Source organism: Sinohyriopsis cumingii, chromosome 9, assembly GCF_028554795.1.
Source record: "Sinohyriopsis cumingii isolate HCF-2022 chromosome 9, ASM2855479v2, whole genome shotgun sequence".
NCBI classification, from domain to species: domain Eukaryota; kingdom Metazoa; phylum Mollusca; class Bivalvia; order Unionida; family Unionidae; genus Sinohyriopsis; species Sinohyriopsis cumingii.
In genome coordinates, this window is record NC_142969.1 from 98,601,028 (window position 1) to 98,618,567 (window position 17,540).

Consider the following 17,540-nt stretch of genomic DNA (forward strand, 5'->3'; position numbering starts at 1 on the left):
AAACATTATGTAAAATTGTATAAGATAACCCAATTTAAACCTGATGAAGTATTCAACAACACAGCCCTATATAACCCTTAAACAGAATTGTAATAACATAGTCCTATGTAAACCTTATGTAGCATTGTAATAACATAGCCCTTTGTAACCCTTACAAAGTATTGTAATAGCATAGCCCTTTGTAAACCTTATGTAGCATTGTAATAACATAACCCTTTGTAAACTTTATGTAGCATTGTAATAACATAACCCAATGTAAACCATATGTAACATTATAAAAGCATAACTCTATGTCAACCTTGTCCCAACCTCCACATCATGTTGATTATACTTAATTTAACACAGCCTGAAACAAAATTACATGAAGCCATAGCTGTGGTATACAACCAAACTCATCCAGAGATTTAGATCAATTAAACCAATTTATAAAGCTACTCATGAGAGATATAGTCTAGATAAGAAACAAGCCAATCAGATGCAAGGTCACTGCAATAACAAAACCCATTTCAAGCCATGACAATATAAGCTTATCAGGATGCCAAAGAAAAAAAGGATCAGCATTTGCAACCACATATTAACAAAACTTTACCAAGAAATTGATGTCTCCAATGTTTTATGCTATTTATTTAATGTAAAAATGCAAGCTTTGGTCATCCCTTGACAATCTATCATTTTTCCATTTGCATCTTTTTGCTGATAATTAGTGCTAATTCAATTAACACATTAAATATCAGCATAAAAAAATGAAAATGGAAAAATTGTAGAGTTTCATGATATAACTGTAGTTACCTCATGGAATTTTTGCTCTCTTTGCAAAGCCGTCATGAATCAAACACAATTTGTTTTTAAAATTGTGGCATTTTAAAAATTGGGATTGTGGACAAAAAAAAATCTGGAAATTGGGATTCTTTGATTTTGAAACAAAAATTCAGGATGTACCTAAGTAAATCAGGGTAAGTGGCAGGTCTTCATTCTTTTCTATGATATCAAAGTAGTGGTACTATAATGATCTGATTATAAGATTCCCTTAAAGGAACCAACGTTCTTCTGGTCAAGCAAAGCATTAATGATAGGACAATGTCTTCAGTTGCACTGCTGAGTGTTGAGACATTTTTTGAGATTTCTGTGCATAACGAGGATTTATTAGCTGTTGTGGCAGCCCAAATTTGATGTAAATTGGCACCATTTTTTTTCAGTACCAACCAGACGTTAGAAGTATTTTAGTGAAAAGTTCACTAGGCCACCGGAGTGGTCACTTTATAGGTAATGGTGAAAAATATAAAAACCTTACAATATTGGGCCAAAATATTTCACGCTGTTCTAGGATATTTTGTACATTAGAGTCCTATTTTATGTGAGACAAGTATCATTTGTATACATTTAACCTGGTTGCCACGGAAGCCACACTAATGATAAAGAAGCCAACCAAAACAGATTTTGTGTGCAGCAATTTTTAAAGGAATATTCCTACAAAAGTTTTATCAAAACAGGCCATTTGGTACATATGAAGAATTATTGCTAGCGGAGCCACTACAGACACAGTTTTGACAGATTATGTACCAAGACACATTCCTACACAGTTCTGATAGATTATGTACCAAGACACGTTCTTACACAGTTTTTATTAAGACTATTTAAGCAGTTCTAAGAGCCACCCTCTGACATTCTACTGCCCAAAAAGAATTTATGGGAATCAAAGACTGATTCTTCTTTTTAACTGATTTGTGTTGAAACCATCTAGTGACCATACTGGATGTTAGATTGGCACCATTTTCATTTAGAACCATCTCAACATTATAATCAGTCTATTGTTGAAAAACCATCTTGATAAGACCATCCAACCTAGAGTAGTGATTTTTAAGATGGCTTCTGTGGTGGCCATGCTGTATGTCAGACTGACATCATTTATATTTACCTAGACACCATAATAAGTCTTCTTCTAAACCCCATGTAGATATGACTTTCCATTTATGAGAAATATTTATAAAATTTAAAGAATGCTACTACTAGCAGCCATAAAGATGTCAAATTTGCACGAGTTTCATACAGGACCAAGCAGACATGATAAGAAGTCTTCTAGTGAAAACCCTATGTCGATATGACTATCTGTTCAGGAAAATAGCAATAAGATTTTCAAGATGGTTACCATGGCAGCCACACCGACTTTCAGATCAGCATCCTGATCAATTAATACCAAATGGATCTTGGGTAAAATGTCCTCCAAGCAGTTTAGGGGGAGTAGCAATGATCAATTAATACAAAATAAATCTTGGGTTGAATGTATGCGTAAAATGTCCTCCAAGTAGTTTACGGGGGATTAGCAATGACAAAATTGTGCTAATGAACAGTCTATTATCCGAAAGACCTAAAAACACACAAAGTTACCTGAGACAGTTAGTTCCTCATCACTACGCTTGTGCGTGTTTCGTTCTGCGACAGGATTTCGTCCCTGGTGAGGTGGCAAAATACACTGGTTTTTTGGTACATGATTTAAATTGAGAGACTTTGGCGGTGGGTGATCAGAATCACCTGGCGTTATTGGGACTGTTGACTCTATTGTGGAGGAGGAGATTTCATTGATGTACGAGGGAGCACTCTCGAATGACTCGATATTATATGCCGGATTGTGACTATGGATGTCATTTATGATCAGGGCTGTTGTCTTGCCTTCTGCCACAATATTTGGAGACAACGAATCTGTGATGGACTGTAGACCTGTGTTGCTATGGTAGCCAGGCTTGTTGCTACTGGAAACATGTGATAGAATGGCACCATTGACTGTAGGTGTGACACCTGAAAAATAATTTTTAAAAAGGCGTTTTTAACTTCAGAAGGGCATACAAATTGAGTTGCTGAAATTTACTAACAACAATAAAATTCCTCTGATTTGATGAGACAGAAAATGGTACAGTGGTCTCTCTTTGAAGCTATAGTAATCCTATTAAATGGAAGTACTTTATGGCCAATGCTATGAGTGTACCAATGAATTTTTGTTTCTTTTTTGGGTGGGTGGAGGTGAAATCTCCTTAAAATTGGTTTTATTACAGCACTCTACTATAATGCTGTCCATGGCAGCCCTGTACTATATCATACACCATCTTGTAACGAAGTACACTGTACATATAATTTAACTAATACATACTAAATCGGATCCATGACTATACCTCTCTTATAAAAGGCACCGCGTTATAATGATGGGCCCCAATGACATAAAGTGCTGTATTAATAGAAGGGGTGGGCATGTTCAAGTGAAAAAATTCAGTAACTGTCTCTTTATATCAAGTTAAATTATTTGGCAGTAAATGTCTCTCTAAATAAAGTTAAATTACTTGGCAGTAACAGCTTCTTTTTACATCAGCTAAATTACTTGTAAGTACCAGTGACTCATTATATCAGTTGAATTACTTAGCAGAAACAGTCTAATAAAATGAGCTAAATACAATGGTCAATCCTTGTGGCATGAAAATATAGTTTTGACTGAAGTGTGTAGTATTTATCATTAAGTATTTACATACAGGGCTCAACATTAATAGTTGCCAAATGCCCAAGGCAAGTTAAACTATGGTTAGGGCAAGAGAAAACAAAGAGATTATCTCGCTGTGCAAGAGATTTTTGGGTGATACCAGTTAAAAATAATAAACATCCTTTTTCTTTTACTTTTGCTGAAGTATTTTTTATTCTTAACTAAATGTAACCCATGTTGCCAAAAGCCAGCCATCTTGAACTGTTCCAATCAAATGGACGCTTGCATATATGATGTGTTATATAATAAATGTCAGTTTATTTACAACAGTAATCAAAGTTAAACAACAACTTCCAATTTAGAGCTCTTATCCAAATTTGCAGATTTGTCCGCATTGCTTTGTGGATCAGTTACTGTCTGTCTGTCAAATACATAAGAATGTTTTTTGATCAATTTCTGTCTATTAAATACATAGGTATGTCTGTTGACCAATTACTGCCTGTCTGTCACACAAATATTTATGTAATTTAATTACTCTTTGAAAAATTTAAAGTTTGTGTTATAGATATCAGGTAGGACTGACTTATGATTATTTACCTGTTGGACACACAAGTGGAATGTCAAATGTCATTTTTAGTTGTGGGATTCTGTCATCAAAAGAGAAGGAAGATGGAAGTTGGGAAAAATGAAGTTTATGCAATAATTGAAAAATGGGTACATGTGGCTTGATTTTGATGAGAATTATTGAAAATCTCTTAGGGATTTCTATTAAAATATTACAATCATATTACATTTCAATGCTTTGATCACATTTTTTAAACATTTTTGTCTGTGTTTAGTTTTGTCATACAAACATCTATTTTTTGGGCCAAAACAATCATTTTGCTAATCATAAACAAAACCATTTCTGTGTTGAAACTTAGTTTATCTATATACATTTTTTCCTGATAACAGAAATCTGGGTCTAATTTAGTTTAATTTTGTTAAACTTTACATTACTTCAGTCTTGCTACCATTAAATCTTTTTTATTTTGACTCAAAAATTGCTCTGGGCATGATGAAATTTTTTAACCCAGCACAAATCAAGAATATTAAGCCAGTAAAACTGCAAAACAAGGAAGTAAATAAACTACGTCAACGTAAGTCTTTCAAGCTTAAGATTATTCATTTGAAACTCCTCTAATGTGTTTCATAATCCTTAGAAAAGCACAATGAGTTTGGCAGAGCTCAGTGCAGACCTGCCAACCCTGACGTGTCTGTCTCAGTAAGGCAGTTGATTTTTTTCCGTAAGTTTGACCGTTTTCAGTAATGTGTAACAAAATAACACCAACTGTTATTGTAAAGCTAGAAAACATAATTAAAAGTTCAGTATTTGGAATGTGCAGCAACGATAAACATTATGTTCAACTGTTTGTAAAGTATGCATACTAGTACTGTTGCATAAATTTTAGTCCCAAACCCTATGGCTTGTTGCTATGTCTCAACATGATGTAATTCCTGGAAATTCTTTTTTCCATTTCACATGACAACAGCAATCATATTTCCTGCCTTAAGTCATACTCAAATTGGCATGTGCTGTCCAATAAACATAATTGTGTCCCTTCCAGCTTTTATTCACAAGAGTCTGAATATTCATTTTTATTTTTCTGTGTTAATTATTAACACTTTTCAAGAGGCTTATTTCCTCTTTTGTCTTAAACATGCATAGCTTGCTGGATGCCATTTAAAAAAAATCTCTGATCAACAGTTTTATCATGTAGATGCATCACATGAACTAATATGTGCAGTTTAAAGCATCTGATGTGCTGCTGTAAAGTTAGTCTGGTTCCCTGACCAGTTTCACTACATCTAATATGAAACCCGGATCCAAATCAAAACACAGATGAACAAATTTTTCAGATGTTTCGACAATGATTTTTCTGTAGTTTTTGCTTGTATGCCATAAGTTTGTATTTAAGGGTAAAATTTTTAAGACTTACAGCAATCATAAGAGTTAGTAGGCCTGTCAGTGGTTCAGCTATGGTATATTAGCAGCTCAGGTGAAATGCCTCAAAGGTTAAGCTCAATTATATGGTACAGTAGTTAAGGTGAGGTGGCTTAGTGATTAGGCCTAGATGACTTGATGGTTAAGTTAACATAGTTCAGTGGCTGAAGCATTAGACTCATGACCAGACAGGTGAGGGTTCAATTCCCTATACTGGATAGTCAGTGACATATCCGTGGGTAAGGCACTTTACTCTACTTGGTTCAACATAACCTTCAAGGATTGTTGTCATATACAAAAAACACAATGCATTATGCAAAGTATGATTCTACAAATGTGATGGAAACCTTTGTGTTTGTTGTCAAGGGTCCACAAATTCTTCAGCTCCAGGATCCTCTCCTCCACACACTGCGCTGTCAACCGAGCCTCTGCATCATGATCCCAACACTCCTCAATGGTACTCTTTAGAGCATGGACTGCCTGTAAGAGAAACAAAAGTTACTTTCCTGGCTTCTCATGGCAAATACCGATGCTGTTTTATTACAGTTCCCCCATTCAGACACTGACCATGGGGTCATCACCAAAATGCAAGACATGCATGTAAAAAGTTTAGCAAAATAATAAGAGACCCAAGTGGGTGCAAGAGCTCTCACCTTGCTGACATCTGCCTAACAACTAAATGAAGAGAGCAGTTGGCCAAGATATCTAGGAGAGTCGAGTACTTTCTGTAGAAACTTCTTCCAGTGCTATTGATCACAAATGTTACGAAAACAATGTTCAAGGGTTTTTTTTGTACCTTTATCCATATCTGAAGCAACATCAGCATCAAATACCCATTACCGATGGACTTTTTTATGCCCAGATGCTTCTGTTCATAGATGGTCCAATTTAGTTTTTTGAGATAAAGTCACCTAATTGTTTGTTTATAATAATGGTCTCCATATTTAAGATAAATATTCTTTATTTCAGAGACAATGGTCCATATATACAATTATATGTATCAAAATTAAAATATAAATGTATTTTAAATATAATCAAGAGTCTCTCGAGGGGAATAATGCTCTACTGTCCCAAAAAGAATGTCCAGGAATATGAAGTAAGACCATTTCTCCATTTTAACTGCTGGTTGTTGAAACCATCCCTCAGCCATACTGGATAACAAGTTCAGCACCAATTTCATCGAGGTCCCTAACAGTCTTATGGTGAAAACCCTACTTAGATATGATCATCAATTCAGAAGGAAAAGTGATAGCAAGATTTTCAAGATGGCTGTTGTGACATCCATGCTGGAAGTAGATTGGCACCATTTTCATTTAGCACCAACTATAAGAAGCCTTTTGGTGAAAACCAATAGCGTATGACTATATCTCTAGGAGAAGTAGTGATAAGATTTTCAAGATGACCAATAGCGTATGACTATCTCTCTAGGAGAAGTAGTGATAAGATTTTCAAGATGACCAATAGCAGTATGACTATATCTCTAGGAGAAGTAGTGATAAGATTTTCAAGAAGACCAAATTGGTGGTCATACTAGAGGTCAGATCGTCGCCATTTTCATTTCGGACCTCCCAGATCATATAAAAAGTTTTCTGGTGAAAACTGCATATCAGAGTGCCTTTCTGTTTGGAAGAAGTAGAAGTAACACAATTTTCAAGACATGATGGCTGTACTGATGGTCAGATCAACACCATTTTCAATGAGGACCAACTAGTGATTTTCTTCAAACCCTATGTCAATATAGTCATTCTTTCAGGAGGAGTAGTGATTAACAAGGTGTTCAAACTGGCCACCATGGCAGCAATACTTGATTTTCGATCTGCAACAGGACCAAATATATATCACAAGTCTTTTAGTGAAAAGCTCATACTGATATGATCCTCCGTTTAGAAGTAGTAGCACTAACAATATTTCAAAAGGATGCCATTTCAGAACTTTAATCTGCATCATATATAACCAATATCGCACTGACATGGGATTAACCCTAAACATAATCATGCCAGGGTCATCTTTGCCAACACTTATTTAAAATTTCTGTAGTGATTTTTGAGAATCTAAATTTAGCAATTGTCATCAAAATGCATAAAACACAGTTTATAGCAAATGCAGTCAAATATTTAGCCCAATTAGCCATAAGGGCAGAAGAATTAAGAACATCACTGTAATTAAAATATTTGTATATCTCACCTCTGACCCCCTCACAGGGACCAAGAAAAGGGGTAAAGAAAATATACATAGATGGCTACTACCTGCAGACTTATGCACCAAGTTTGATGAATTCCTACCCAGTGGTTGAGGAGTAGTTACTGACAGATGAGCTTATCACAATATCCTCCTCTAATTGTGTGGGGATAAAAAGTGATATGTTAAAGGGAGACTATCCAGTGGTTGGGAGTAGTTACTGACAAATGAGCTTATCACAATATCCTCCTCTAATTGTGTGGGGATAATAAGTGATATGTTAAAGGGAGACAATCCAGTGGCTTAGAATGAGTTACTGATAGATGAAGGTTAGGTCTCACTGGATAGTTTCGTATTTTGACACCCCCCTAATTTTTAAGGTAGAAGGCATGAACCTAATTATCACAAGCCTAGCATTTATAAATTCACACATAAGCTAAATCTATAATGTGGTTTAGATTTACTTTGAGTTAGGCTTGGAAATAGGTTGACTTGTTGGTGACTGTTGTCACAGTTAGATGAACATTGGAGATCAAATGCATAACTTGGGCTGTAAATGAGCTGCCGACTTGGCTTATGTATTTATGTGTGTCTGATACAGAGGTAAATATCTAAAAATCTAGATGGTTGAGGGTTGATGAAACGTATGCTAAACTGTTATAGTACTAGTGAACTTTATTCATGCATAAGGCACATACTGATTCTTTTAGCTGCCTTGTCAAAGAAAAATATTTAAAATAGCTATTTCTTGTCAAACATGAATGTAAAATTTAGGGGTTGGTGGCAGTGTTGGTTCAGTATAAAAACCATCAGTTGAATCAGGAATTAACCTGATTACTGCAGTCAAAATCTCACATGTATGCTTTCTACAAAAATCATTAGTTTGTTTTTATTTGTATCTTCAGTGTAAAATTATTTCTCATTTTTCTGTAATTGGTCATTGTCGGATGAAAATTCACCAGATAAACTGTCCAGTGAGACCTTAAGAACCGGTGTCATTTTTTCAGACTTGTCAAATGTGATTCACTGTGCCATAAATCATTTCCTAATTACCTCCATATCTTGAATCTGACATAGGTATTCCAAACATACACTTCATATAGATTTGACAGCACTTAATCATAGTAGAAGAAGGGAGTTAACTCAACAGTTTTAATGCTACCAAGTATTGCTCCGGATCCATTCTCCTAATGAACAACAAAAGCCTTATAAGTTTCATGCAAGGTGGTTTAATTGAAGTATTTCACATACTTATTCAATTTATCAACATTTTCAGTACAAACTTAGTATATTTTCCTAGTTTTATGATGATTGCCTTAATTTAATGCTCTTACATCCATATCTACTCATGATGTAATGTTTCAATACATACATTTCATCTTATTTACAGAAATCTAATGACCTATATATAAGAAGTTCAGGGGGGGTTTTTCTTGTAGGCCTCAAGGTGTATGGGAGCACACCTGCCGAAATGATATTGCTAACAGCAGGACAAAATCAAAAATTTATTGGGAGTCAGGCATGCCAATTGTTGTGGAGCTTTCACAGGAACAAATATATCTGCACCAGTTTAAGTTTTTGGTGAGTTATGTTAAATGGATGTCCCTTTTTACATTGTGTTTTTTCTCCTCCCATTTTTTATTTTCCATGATTTTCTATTTGCTTTAGATTCGATTCTATGCAGGTGACAACCACTAGCAAAACAAACTTCTAAATAGCAGCAACTTCAACAACATTATGTGCCGGCCAGTATGAAAATGATTTAAAGGTGACCTTCTTAGTGTTCTTAAAATACATTATCCATGCATATTGTTATAGCTGGGATAAATCTGGGTATAGAATTTCATTGTTTAAGTTTCCCAACTGATGTGGTTCAGTTTACAAAGATTGGTCCATACATTTGATGTTACCTGATGGGTTGCCTCCCTTAAGTCTACCTTGGATTTCTCTATTCTAGAATAGATTTGACCTTCTTCATGAAATCAGTGAGAGAGTTCTGGTCAGTTTATATATGCAGTGCATCATTATTATTCTTTCAAGTACTTAGCGTGTGCATTCTGCAGCTACTGTACAAGAAATTCAGCTTGGCTTCTTTTACATCTTTTATTCACTACTATTTCAGATTGCATGAAGATTTGTATTATTTGTGCTCTCATATATCTCTGATATCACCAGGCACTAACAAGACGGGTGTATTAGCTACGAAAAATGATGAAACTGACATATTATAAGGAAATTGTATGTTTCCGAGGGGAAAGTAATACATGAAGTATGAAGCTGTCTCATAGCCGTTGCTGTTTGATAGCTTTTGGTCATCGATAAATTCAATAAATCATAGGAAACAAAAAATTTTGAATTTTAAACTTCTTAAGGTTGCATTTTATTTAGAATTGGTCAAAGTTTTGAAAATAAGAAGATTTTCCCTTAATCAGACTGCTATTTGAATTCTTAAGGTCTCACTGGATAGTTTCGTATTTTGACACCCCCCTAATTTTTAAGGTAGAAGGCATGAACCTAATTAACACAAGCCTAACATTTATAAATTTACACATCAGCTAAATCTATTATGTGGTTTAGATTTACTTTGAGTTAGGCTTGGAAATAGGTTGACTTCTTGGTGACTACCTGTCACAGTTAGATGAGCATTGGAGATCAAATGTTTAACTTGGGCTGCAAATGCACTGCCGACTTGGCTTACGTATTTACGTGCATCTGCTACAGAGGTAAATATCTAAAAATCTAGATGGTTGAGGGGTGACGAAAAGTATGCTAATAAGTTATAATACTAGTGAACTTTATTCATGCATAAGGCACATACTGATTCTTTTAGCTGCCTCGTCACAAAAAAATATTCAAAATAGCTATTTCTTGTCAAAAATGAATGTAAAATTTAGGGGTTGGTGGCAGTGTTGGTTCAGTATAAAAACCACCAGTTGCATCAGGAATTAACCTGATTATTGCAGTCAAAATCTCACATGTATGCTTTCTACAAAAATCATTAGTTTGTTTTTATTTGTATCTTCAATGTAAAATAATTCTCATTTTTCTGTAATTGGTCATTGTTGGATGAAAATTCACCAGATAAACTGTCCAGTGAGACCTTATCACATCATCTTCCTTAAAAAGTGTGGGGACAATAAGAGATGTTAAAGGGAGACTATCCAGTGATCATGGAAGAGTTACTGATGGCAGGAGGTTATCATCCTTTAAAAGTGTGGTCACAGAATCAATACTACTTTCTATAACCACAGCTTCAAATATTTATAGGTTTGTGAATATCACAAAAACAAAGCAGTCTCCAATGAGCAGGGGTTATAGCATTAGTTCAATGAGTCATTCTAGGGACATACTCCCAATTTTCTAACAATATGCCATCAAATGCAAAATTTAATTGATTCTGTCTGAAATGGCATACACTGCTTGAGCCATACAAACAAAAAGCTTGAACTTTGGCTAGAAAACAAATTTAACTGATTCTGTCTGAAATGGCATACACTGCTTGAGCCATACAAACAAAAAGCTTGAACTTTGGCTAGAAAACATACTATAGGACAATCTCTCACAAATCTACTATTTTTTGTAATGTATTATGGGTATCTACTTAAAAGTTCAACTTAAAAACAAATCAAGTTGAAATATGTGCAGTTATGACTGCAAATTAAACCCTATGTAGTATTTATGTCTGAGAAATAAACCCTATGTAGTATTTATGACTGAGAAATAAACCTATGTAGTATTTATGTCTGAAAAATAAACCCTATGTAGTATTTGTGACTGAGAAATAAACCCTATATAGTATTTATGACTGAACTTTTATTATGTCTCAGAAAGTTCTATTCTTTGTTTCTCATTTATGTAAGTAATATTTAAATGAAAGTGAATGAATGTAATATGTACTGAACTGCACGACATTGGGAGTAGTGATTACTGACAGAAATGGTGTTAAATACATGCACGAGTGTTATCAGTGATAGAACCAAAATACCATGCTAAATACCATGTTAGAGATTATCTACCGGACATAACATTTTACAGTTGAAATCTATCACTTATGAAAATTAAAAAATTTGAAAAACATGAACTAAAAAAGGCATTTATATGAATTCTGTGCACACAATACAGAGACAAGTAAATCCCAGTCTACTGGGATCCTGAACTGTTCAACCAGTGAAATACCAGTCTACTGGGATCCTGAACTGTTCAACCAATGAAATACCAGTCTAATGGGATCCTGAACTGTTCAACCAGTGAAATGCCCAGTACAATGATGCATGATACTGAATGTTGAATGGCACTGTTAGGATCGACTAGACATCTTAGGGAGAAGTAGTTATAACTCAGTTTTGAAGATGGCCCCTGTTGTGGTCAGCCATATTGGACATCGGATCAATACCATTTTCTTTTTGGACATTCTATACATCGTAAGTGTTCTGGTGAAAAGCCCATGTTAATATTTCTTTTCAATCATTAGGATTACAAACAACAAGATTTGTAAAATGGTCACTATGGCATCATCAAGATGGCCACTGTGGTAGTCATAATGGCTATCAGATGGACACCAATTCATTTAGGACCAACCATACATCATAAGAAGTCTTTTGGTGAGAACTCCATGGCAATATGACTTTCCATTCAGGAGAAGAAGCAATAACAAGATTTGATTGTCAAGATGGCCACTGTGGTGGCTACATTCAGCATCAGATTGCTATGTTTTCATTTTGGACTAACTAGATAACATGTGAAGTCTTCTAGTGAAAAGTCTTTGTCAATACTTTCCATTCAGACAGAGTAGAGATAACAGGATTTTCAAAATGGACACTGTGGCAATATTGGACATCTGATTGGCACCATTTTCATTTAGGACCAACAATACATCGTAAGAAGTCTTTAACTGAAATCCCAATGTTCATATGAATGAGGAGGACAAGAAATAACAGTATTTTCATGATGGACACCATGACGGCCATGTTGAATGTCTGAGTGGCGCCATTTTTTTTAAAGCCCAACCAGACCATGGGAGGAAGATGTTTGCAAAGTTTCATGGCAATACTCTGTGTAGTTTAGAAGGAATAGTGATAATGAAGTTGTACTAACAGATAGATGGACTACAGACAACAGATAGATGGACTACAGACAGATAGATGGACTACAAACAGATAGATGGACTACACTACAGACAGATGGACTACAGACAGATGGATTACAGACAGATAGATGGACTACACACAACAGACAGATGGACTACAAACAGACAGGTGGGCTACAGACAACAGACAGATGGACTACACACAACATATAACTTCTGGTCTATAACTAGCATAGCTAAAAATAAGTATCAGTATTCAACGTCACTTGGAAATCAGAGTTTAAGACAGTGCTGGCAAAAAGCAAAGGTCTTAGAGTGGATTTTTGAAAATGTATCGAGGAAGTAATGACATCACCAAGTATATGCAGGCATAAGAAAAATGATTATTCTGTAGCAAATATACCCACACCTTGTTTGAGACTGGGAAAAATGAGTATTGTGTAGCAAATATACCCACAACTTGTTTGAGACTGGGAAAAATGAGTATTCTGTAGCAAATATACACACAACTTGTTTGAGACTGGGAAAAATGATTATTCTGTAGCAAATATACCCCCACTTTGTTTGAGACTGGGAAAAATGATTATGCTGTAGCAAATATACCCACACTTTGTTTGAGACTGGGAAAAATGATTATGCTGTAGCAAATATACCCACACCTTGTTTGAGAATGGGTCAATAATGGATATAGTGTCACTTGCAGAGACTTTTGTTTGCAAATTTTGTGGCTGAGCACAATGTCAGTCAGATTCTAGCCCCTCCCCTTCCCAGAAACAGACCAATATCATTATTTATTCAATTAACCTTCGCCATCAGAATCTGCTTCATGCTGCAAACATGCTGTTTAATGTGAAAATAACATATATATTATGGCAAAAATGCATGTGTTTTCTTTTTCATTCCCCTTAAAAAGTTTAACATTTGATTAAAAATAAAAACCGTATGATTACAAAACCAATCTACTGATCTGGTGTCTAGATTTTGTCAGTATTTAAGGATGACTGAACAAAGGAATGTTTAGTCAGTTTTATGACATGGAAATGAACAGACATTAGTAATCTTAAGGATGGTACGACAAAGAAAATACAAATGTACTCCAAGGGATAAAGTATATAAATGAGGACAGACTAAAATGACCTTTATTACAATACTCTCTGAATCACACAATCTTGGCAGTGCAAAATTTGCATGAATTAGGAAAGTGAGGTATTATCACCAGAATGATTTAAGGAATCATTCGAGTCTACTCCACTTGTCATTAGGTACAGTGGTTTACATTAGGGCCTCGTACACCTGTCAATAGGTACAGTAGTTTGCGTTAAGGACTACTCCAGCTATCAATAGGTACAATGGTTTGCATTAGGGTCTACTGCACCTGTCAATAGGTACAGTGGCTTGCATGCATTACACATTTATTAGGGTCTACTATGTCAACTATTACAGTGGTTTTCATGCATTACATATTTATTAGGGCCTACTCAATGTCATTAGGTACAGTGATTTGCAACAGTGCCTATTCCAGCTGTCAATGTGTGTGTGTGTGTGTGTGTGTGTGTGTGTGTGTGTGTGTGTGTGTGTGTAATTTGGATTTTTAACATAGCTTTAACAATTTTTCAGTCATACTGCTACGATGTCTGCAGTGTGGCAGTTTAAAGTGATGTCTAGCACTGGGGCATCATGCCGCAGACATGTAGCATGATGTCCCACCCAGTCACATTATCCTGACACCAGGTCGACCAGTCCTAACACTAACCTCTTAATGCTGAGCACCAAGCAAGGCAGCTGTAAGTACCATTATTGTAAGTCTTTGGTATGACTGGGCCGGGGATTGAACCCATGACCTCCTTCATCCAAGGTGGCCGCTCTAACCACTAGGCCACTAGAGCGGTTCCAGCTGTCAATGGGTACAGTACTCCATCTGTCAATAAGAACAGTGGTTTGCAAGTTTTGCATATTCATTAGGGTGCACTCTACTTAACTATTACAGCGGTTTGCATGCCTTATACATTTATTAGGGCCTACTCCACCTGTCAATAAGTACAGTGGTTTGCATTAGGACCTACTCCACCTGTTAATAGGTACAGTGGTTTGCATTAGGACCTACTCCAGTGGTCAATATATACAGTGGTGTGCATTAGGGCCTACTCCACCTGTTAGTAGGTACAGTGGTTTGCATTAGGACCTACTAAAGTGGTCAATAAGTACAGTGGTGTGCATTAGAGCCTACTCCACCTGTAAAAAGGTACAGTGGTTTGTAAGTGTTATACATTCAATAGGGTCTACTCTACTTGTCAACTACTAAAGTGTTTGCATGGCTTACACATTTACTTGGGCCAACTCAATCTGTCAATATGTACAATGGTTTGCAATAGGGTCTACTTCACCTGTCAATATGTACAGTGGTGTGCAACAGGGCCTAACTCCATGTGTCAATAAGTACAGTGGTTTACAAGTGTTACACATTCAACAGTCTACTCTACCTGTCATTTGTCATACTGCTTTGCACACCTAACATATTCACAGTATGGTAGGTCTCGCAACACGTTACAGGATGTTACAACGCCAAATTGTTTAGTGGACTGAACCATAATATTATTACAACAGTCTGAGAAGTCACTCTGGACTACCTCAAGAAAAGAAAAAGATAAGAGAACCTGGTTGTAATCCTTCCAGACTTCAGGGAATTTTGGCCGTTGTTTGTTTCGAGACACAATTTCTTGCATTTCCTCAAATGTTGGATGGATGCCAGCCTCCGCTTGGAATGGCAGGGAATACTCAGGCATGGGGGCACCTACACAATAATAAAATATGATAAAATACATTTTTAAAAATGTAGAATTAAAATCTAATTAATATTAACTATTACTTATAAGAAATACATCTGACTGGCATCAATATATGATGCCATGTTCTGTTGACCTTTTTTGGTTCATCTCAATATCTAATACTGAAACTTAAAAAATTCAGAACAAAGCTGCTTGGATCAAACACAGAGTACGATGAACAGAACACTCCTCTCCCCTGCTCTGTACCCTCCACTGCCAACCCATTCTCTCCAGAATCAAACACAAACTCTGGTCTCTATTCTAGATTTTGTTCACTGTCTCAAGTCCAAAATACCCATCTGGCCCCACCTATGTTTACACCCCTTCTAGATGTTTACATCCCTCTTCTGACACTGTCTTCTCTTTTTTCTAAGTATCAAGACCTGGTTCTACAAATGTTCTTTTGCAAACCATGGCCAAAATACCTGGAACGAATCGTCCCTTAAACTAAGACACAATGAAACTGCTACCTCATTTCAATAAATGGAATCCCATGTCCAGCATTCTGGAAGTTCCATTGGGCTTCAATAAAGAGTAGCCCATACCCTGTGGGCTATCTGACTTTAATACAGTAACTCAGAACCACCAATCAATTGTTCCCTGTGGACTACATGAATTCAATATATGATAGCCCATAGCCAGCAATGTGGTGGTCACTATGGGCTACCTATCTTTAATATACAGAAGTCCATACCAAAATTTTATAGTACCCCCTAGGGTACCTGAGTTCAATATATGGCAGCTCAAACAGACAAAAGTTACACGTGTTTCCAGTTTTATAAGTCAGTCTGTTTTTAGTGTACAGCTGATGAACATGAAAGCAAGCCAATCTAGGGTAGGTGTACAGATTATACGCACAAAAGTACTGCATTATCAATATAGGCCAATTTAGTATTGGGTGTACAGCTTATAAACTCTAAGATATATGTGTGTGTTTCCAATCTAGACCAACTCTAAGGTGTATTTGTGTGTTTCCAATCTAGGCCAACTCTAAGGTGTATGTGTGTTTCCAATCTAGGCCAACTCTAAGGTGTATGTGTGTGTTTCCAATCAGGCCAACTCAAAGTGTATGTGTGTGTTCTCAAAGTGTATGTGTGTGTTTCCAATATAGGCCAACTCTAAGGTGTATGTGTGTTTCCAATCTAGGTCAATCAAATACTGGGTGTACAGCTTATAAACTCTAAGGTGTATGTGTGTGTTTCCAATCTAGGCCAACTCTAAGGTGTATGTGTGTGTTTCCAATCAAGGCCAACTCTAAGGTGTATGTTTGTGTTTCCAATCTAGGACAACTCTAAGGTGTATGTGTGTATTTCCAATCTAGGTCAATCAAATACTGGGCGTACAGCTTATAAACTCTAAGGTGTATGTGTGTGTTTCCAATCTAGCCCAATCAATATTGGGTGTACAGCATATAAATTATTTGGTGTATGTGTGTGTTTCCAATCTAGGCCAATCAAATATTGGGTGTACAGCATATAAATTCTAAGGTGTATGTGTGTGTTTCCAATCTAGGCCAATCAAATATTGGGTGTACAGCATATAAACTCTCTGTTGTGCATGCTTCCAACCTAAGCCAATCTAGCATTGGGTGTACAGCATTTGTACAATAAGTATTTCAGACCCAAGTCAGTCTGGGGAAGACGTACATATTATAGACACTCAAGTATTATGTGTGTTTCCAATTAAAGCCAATCTAGTATGACACTGTGTTTTTCCAGCCTAAATCAATTTAGTACAGCACTGTGGGTGTTTCCAGCCTAAATCAATCTAGTACAGCATTGTGTGCTTCCAGCCTAAATCAGTCTAGCACATCATTGTGTTTCCAGCCTAAATCAATCTAGTACAGCATTGCATTTCCAGCCAACTGTGTGTTTCCAGTCTAAACCAATCTAGTTCAGCATCGTGTGTGTTTCCAGCCTAAATCAATCTAGTACAGCATTGTGTGTGATTCAAGCCTAAATCAGTCTAGTACAGCATTGTGTATTTCCAACCTAAATCTAGTAC

At 36.1% G+C, this 17,540-nt stretch overlaps 1 protein-coding gene across 1 annotated transcript in view; it reads right to left on the minus strand.

Moving 5' to 3' along the window:
• The window catches only part of LOC149792312 (uncharacterized), a 162,779-nt gene that overhangs the window by 14,996 nt on the left and 130,243 nt on the right, over positions 1-17,540 (minus strand). The window contains exons 9-11 of the mRNA XM_089970887.1: positions 15,366-15,502; positions 5,795-5,927; positions 2,386-2,793 (exon numbers count right to left, since the gene is read on the minus strand). Coding sequence (XP_089827013.1) covers positions 2,386-2,793; positions 5,795-5,927; positions 15,366-15,502 — 678 coding nt within the window. The remainder of the gene's footprint in view (positions 1-2,385; positions 2,794-5,794; positions 5,928-15,365; positions 15,503-17,540) is intronic.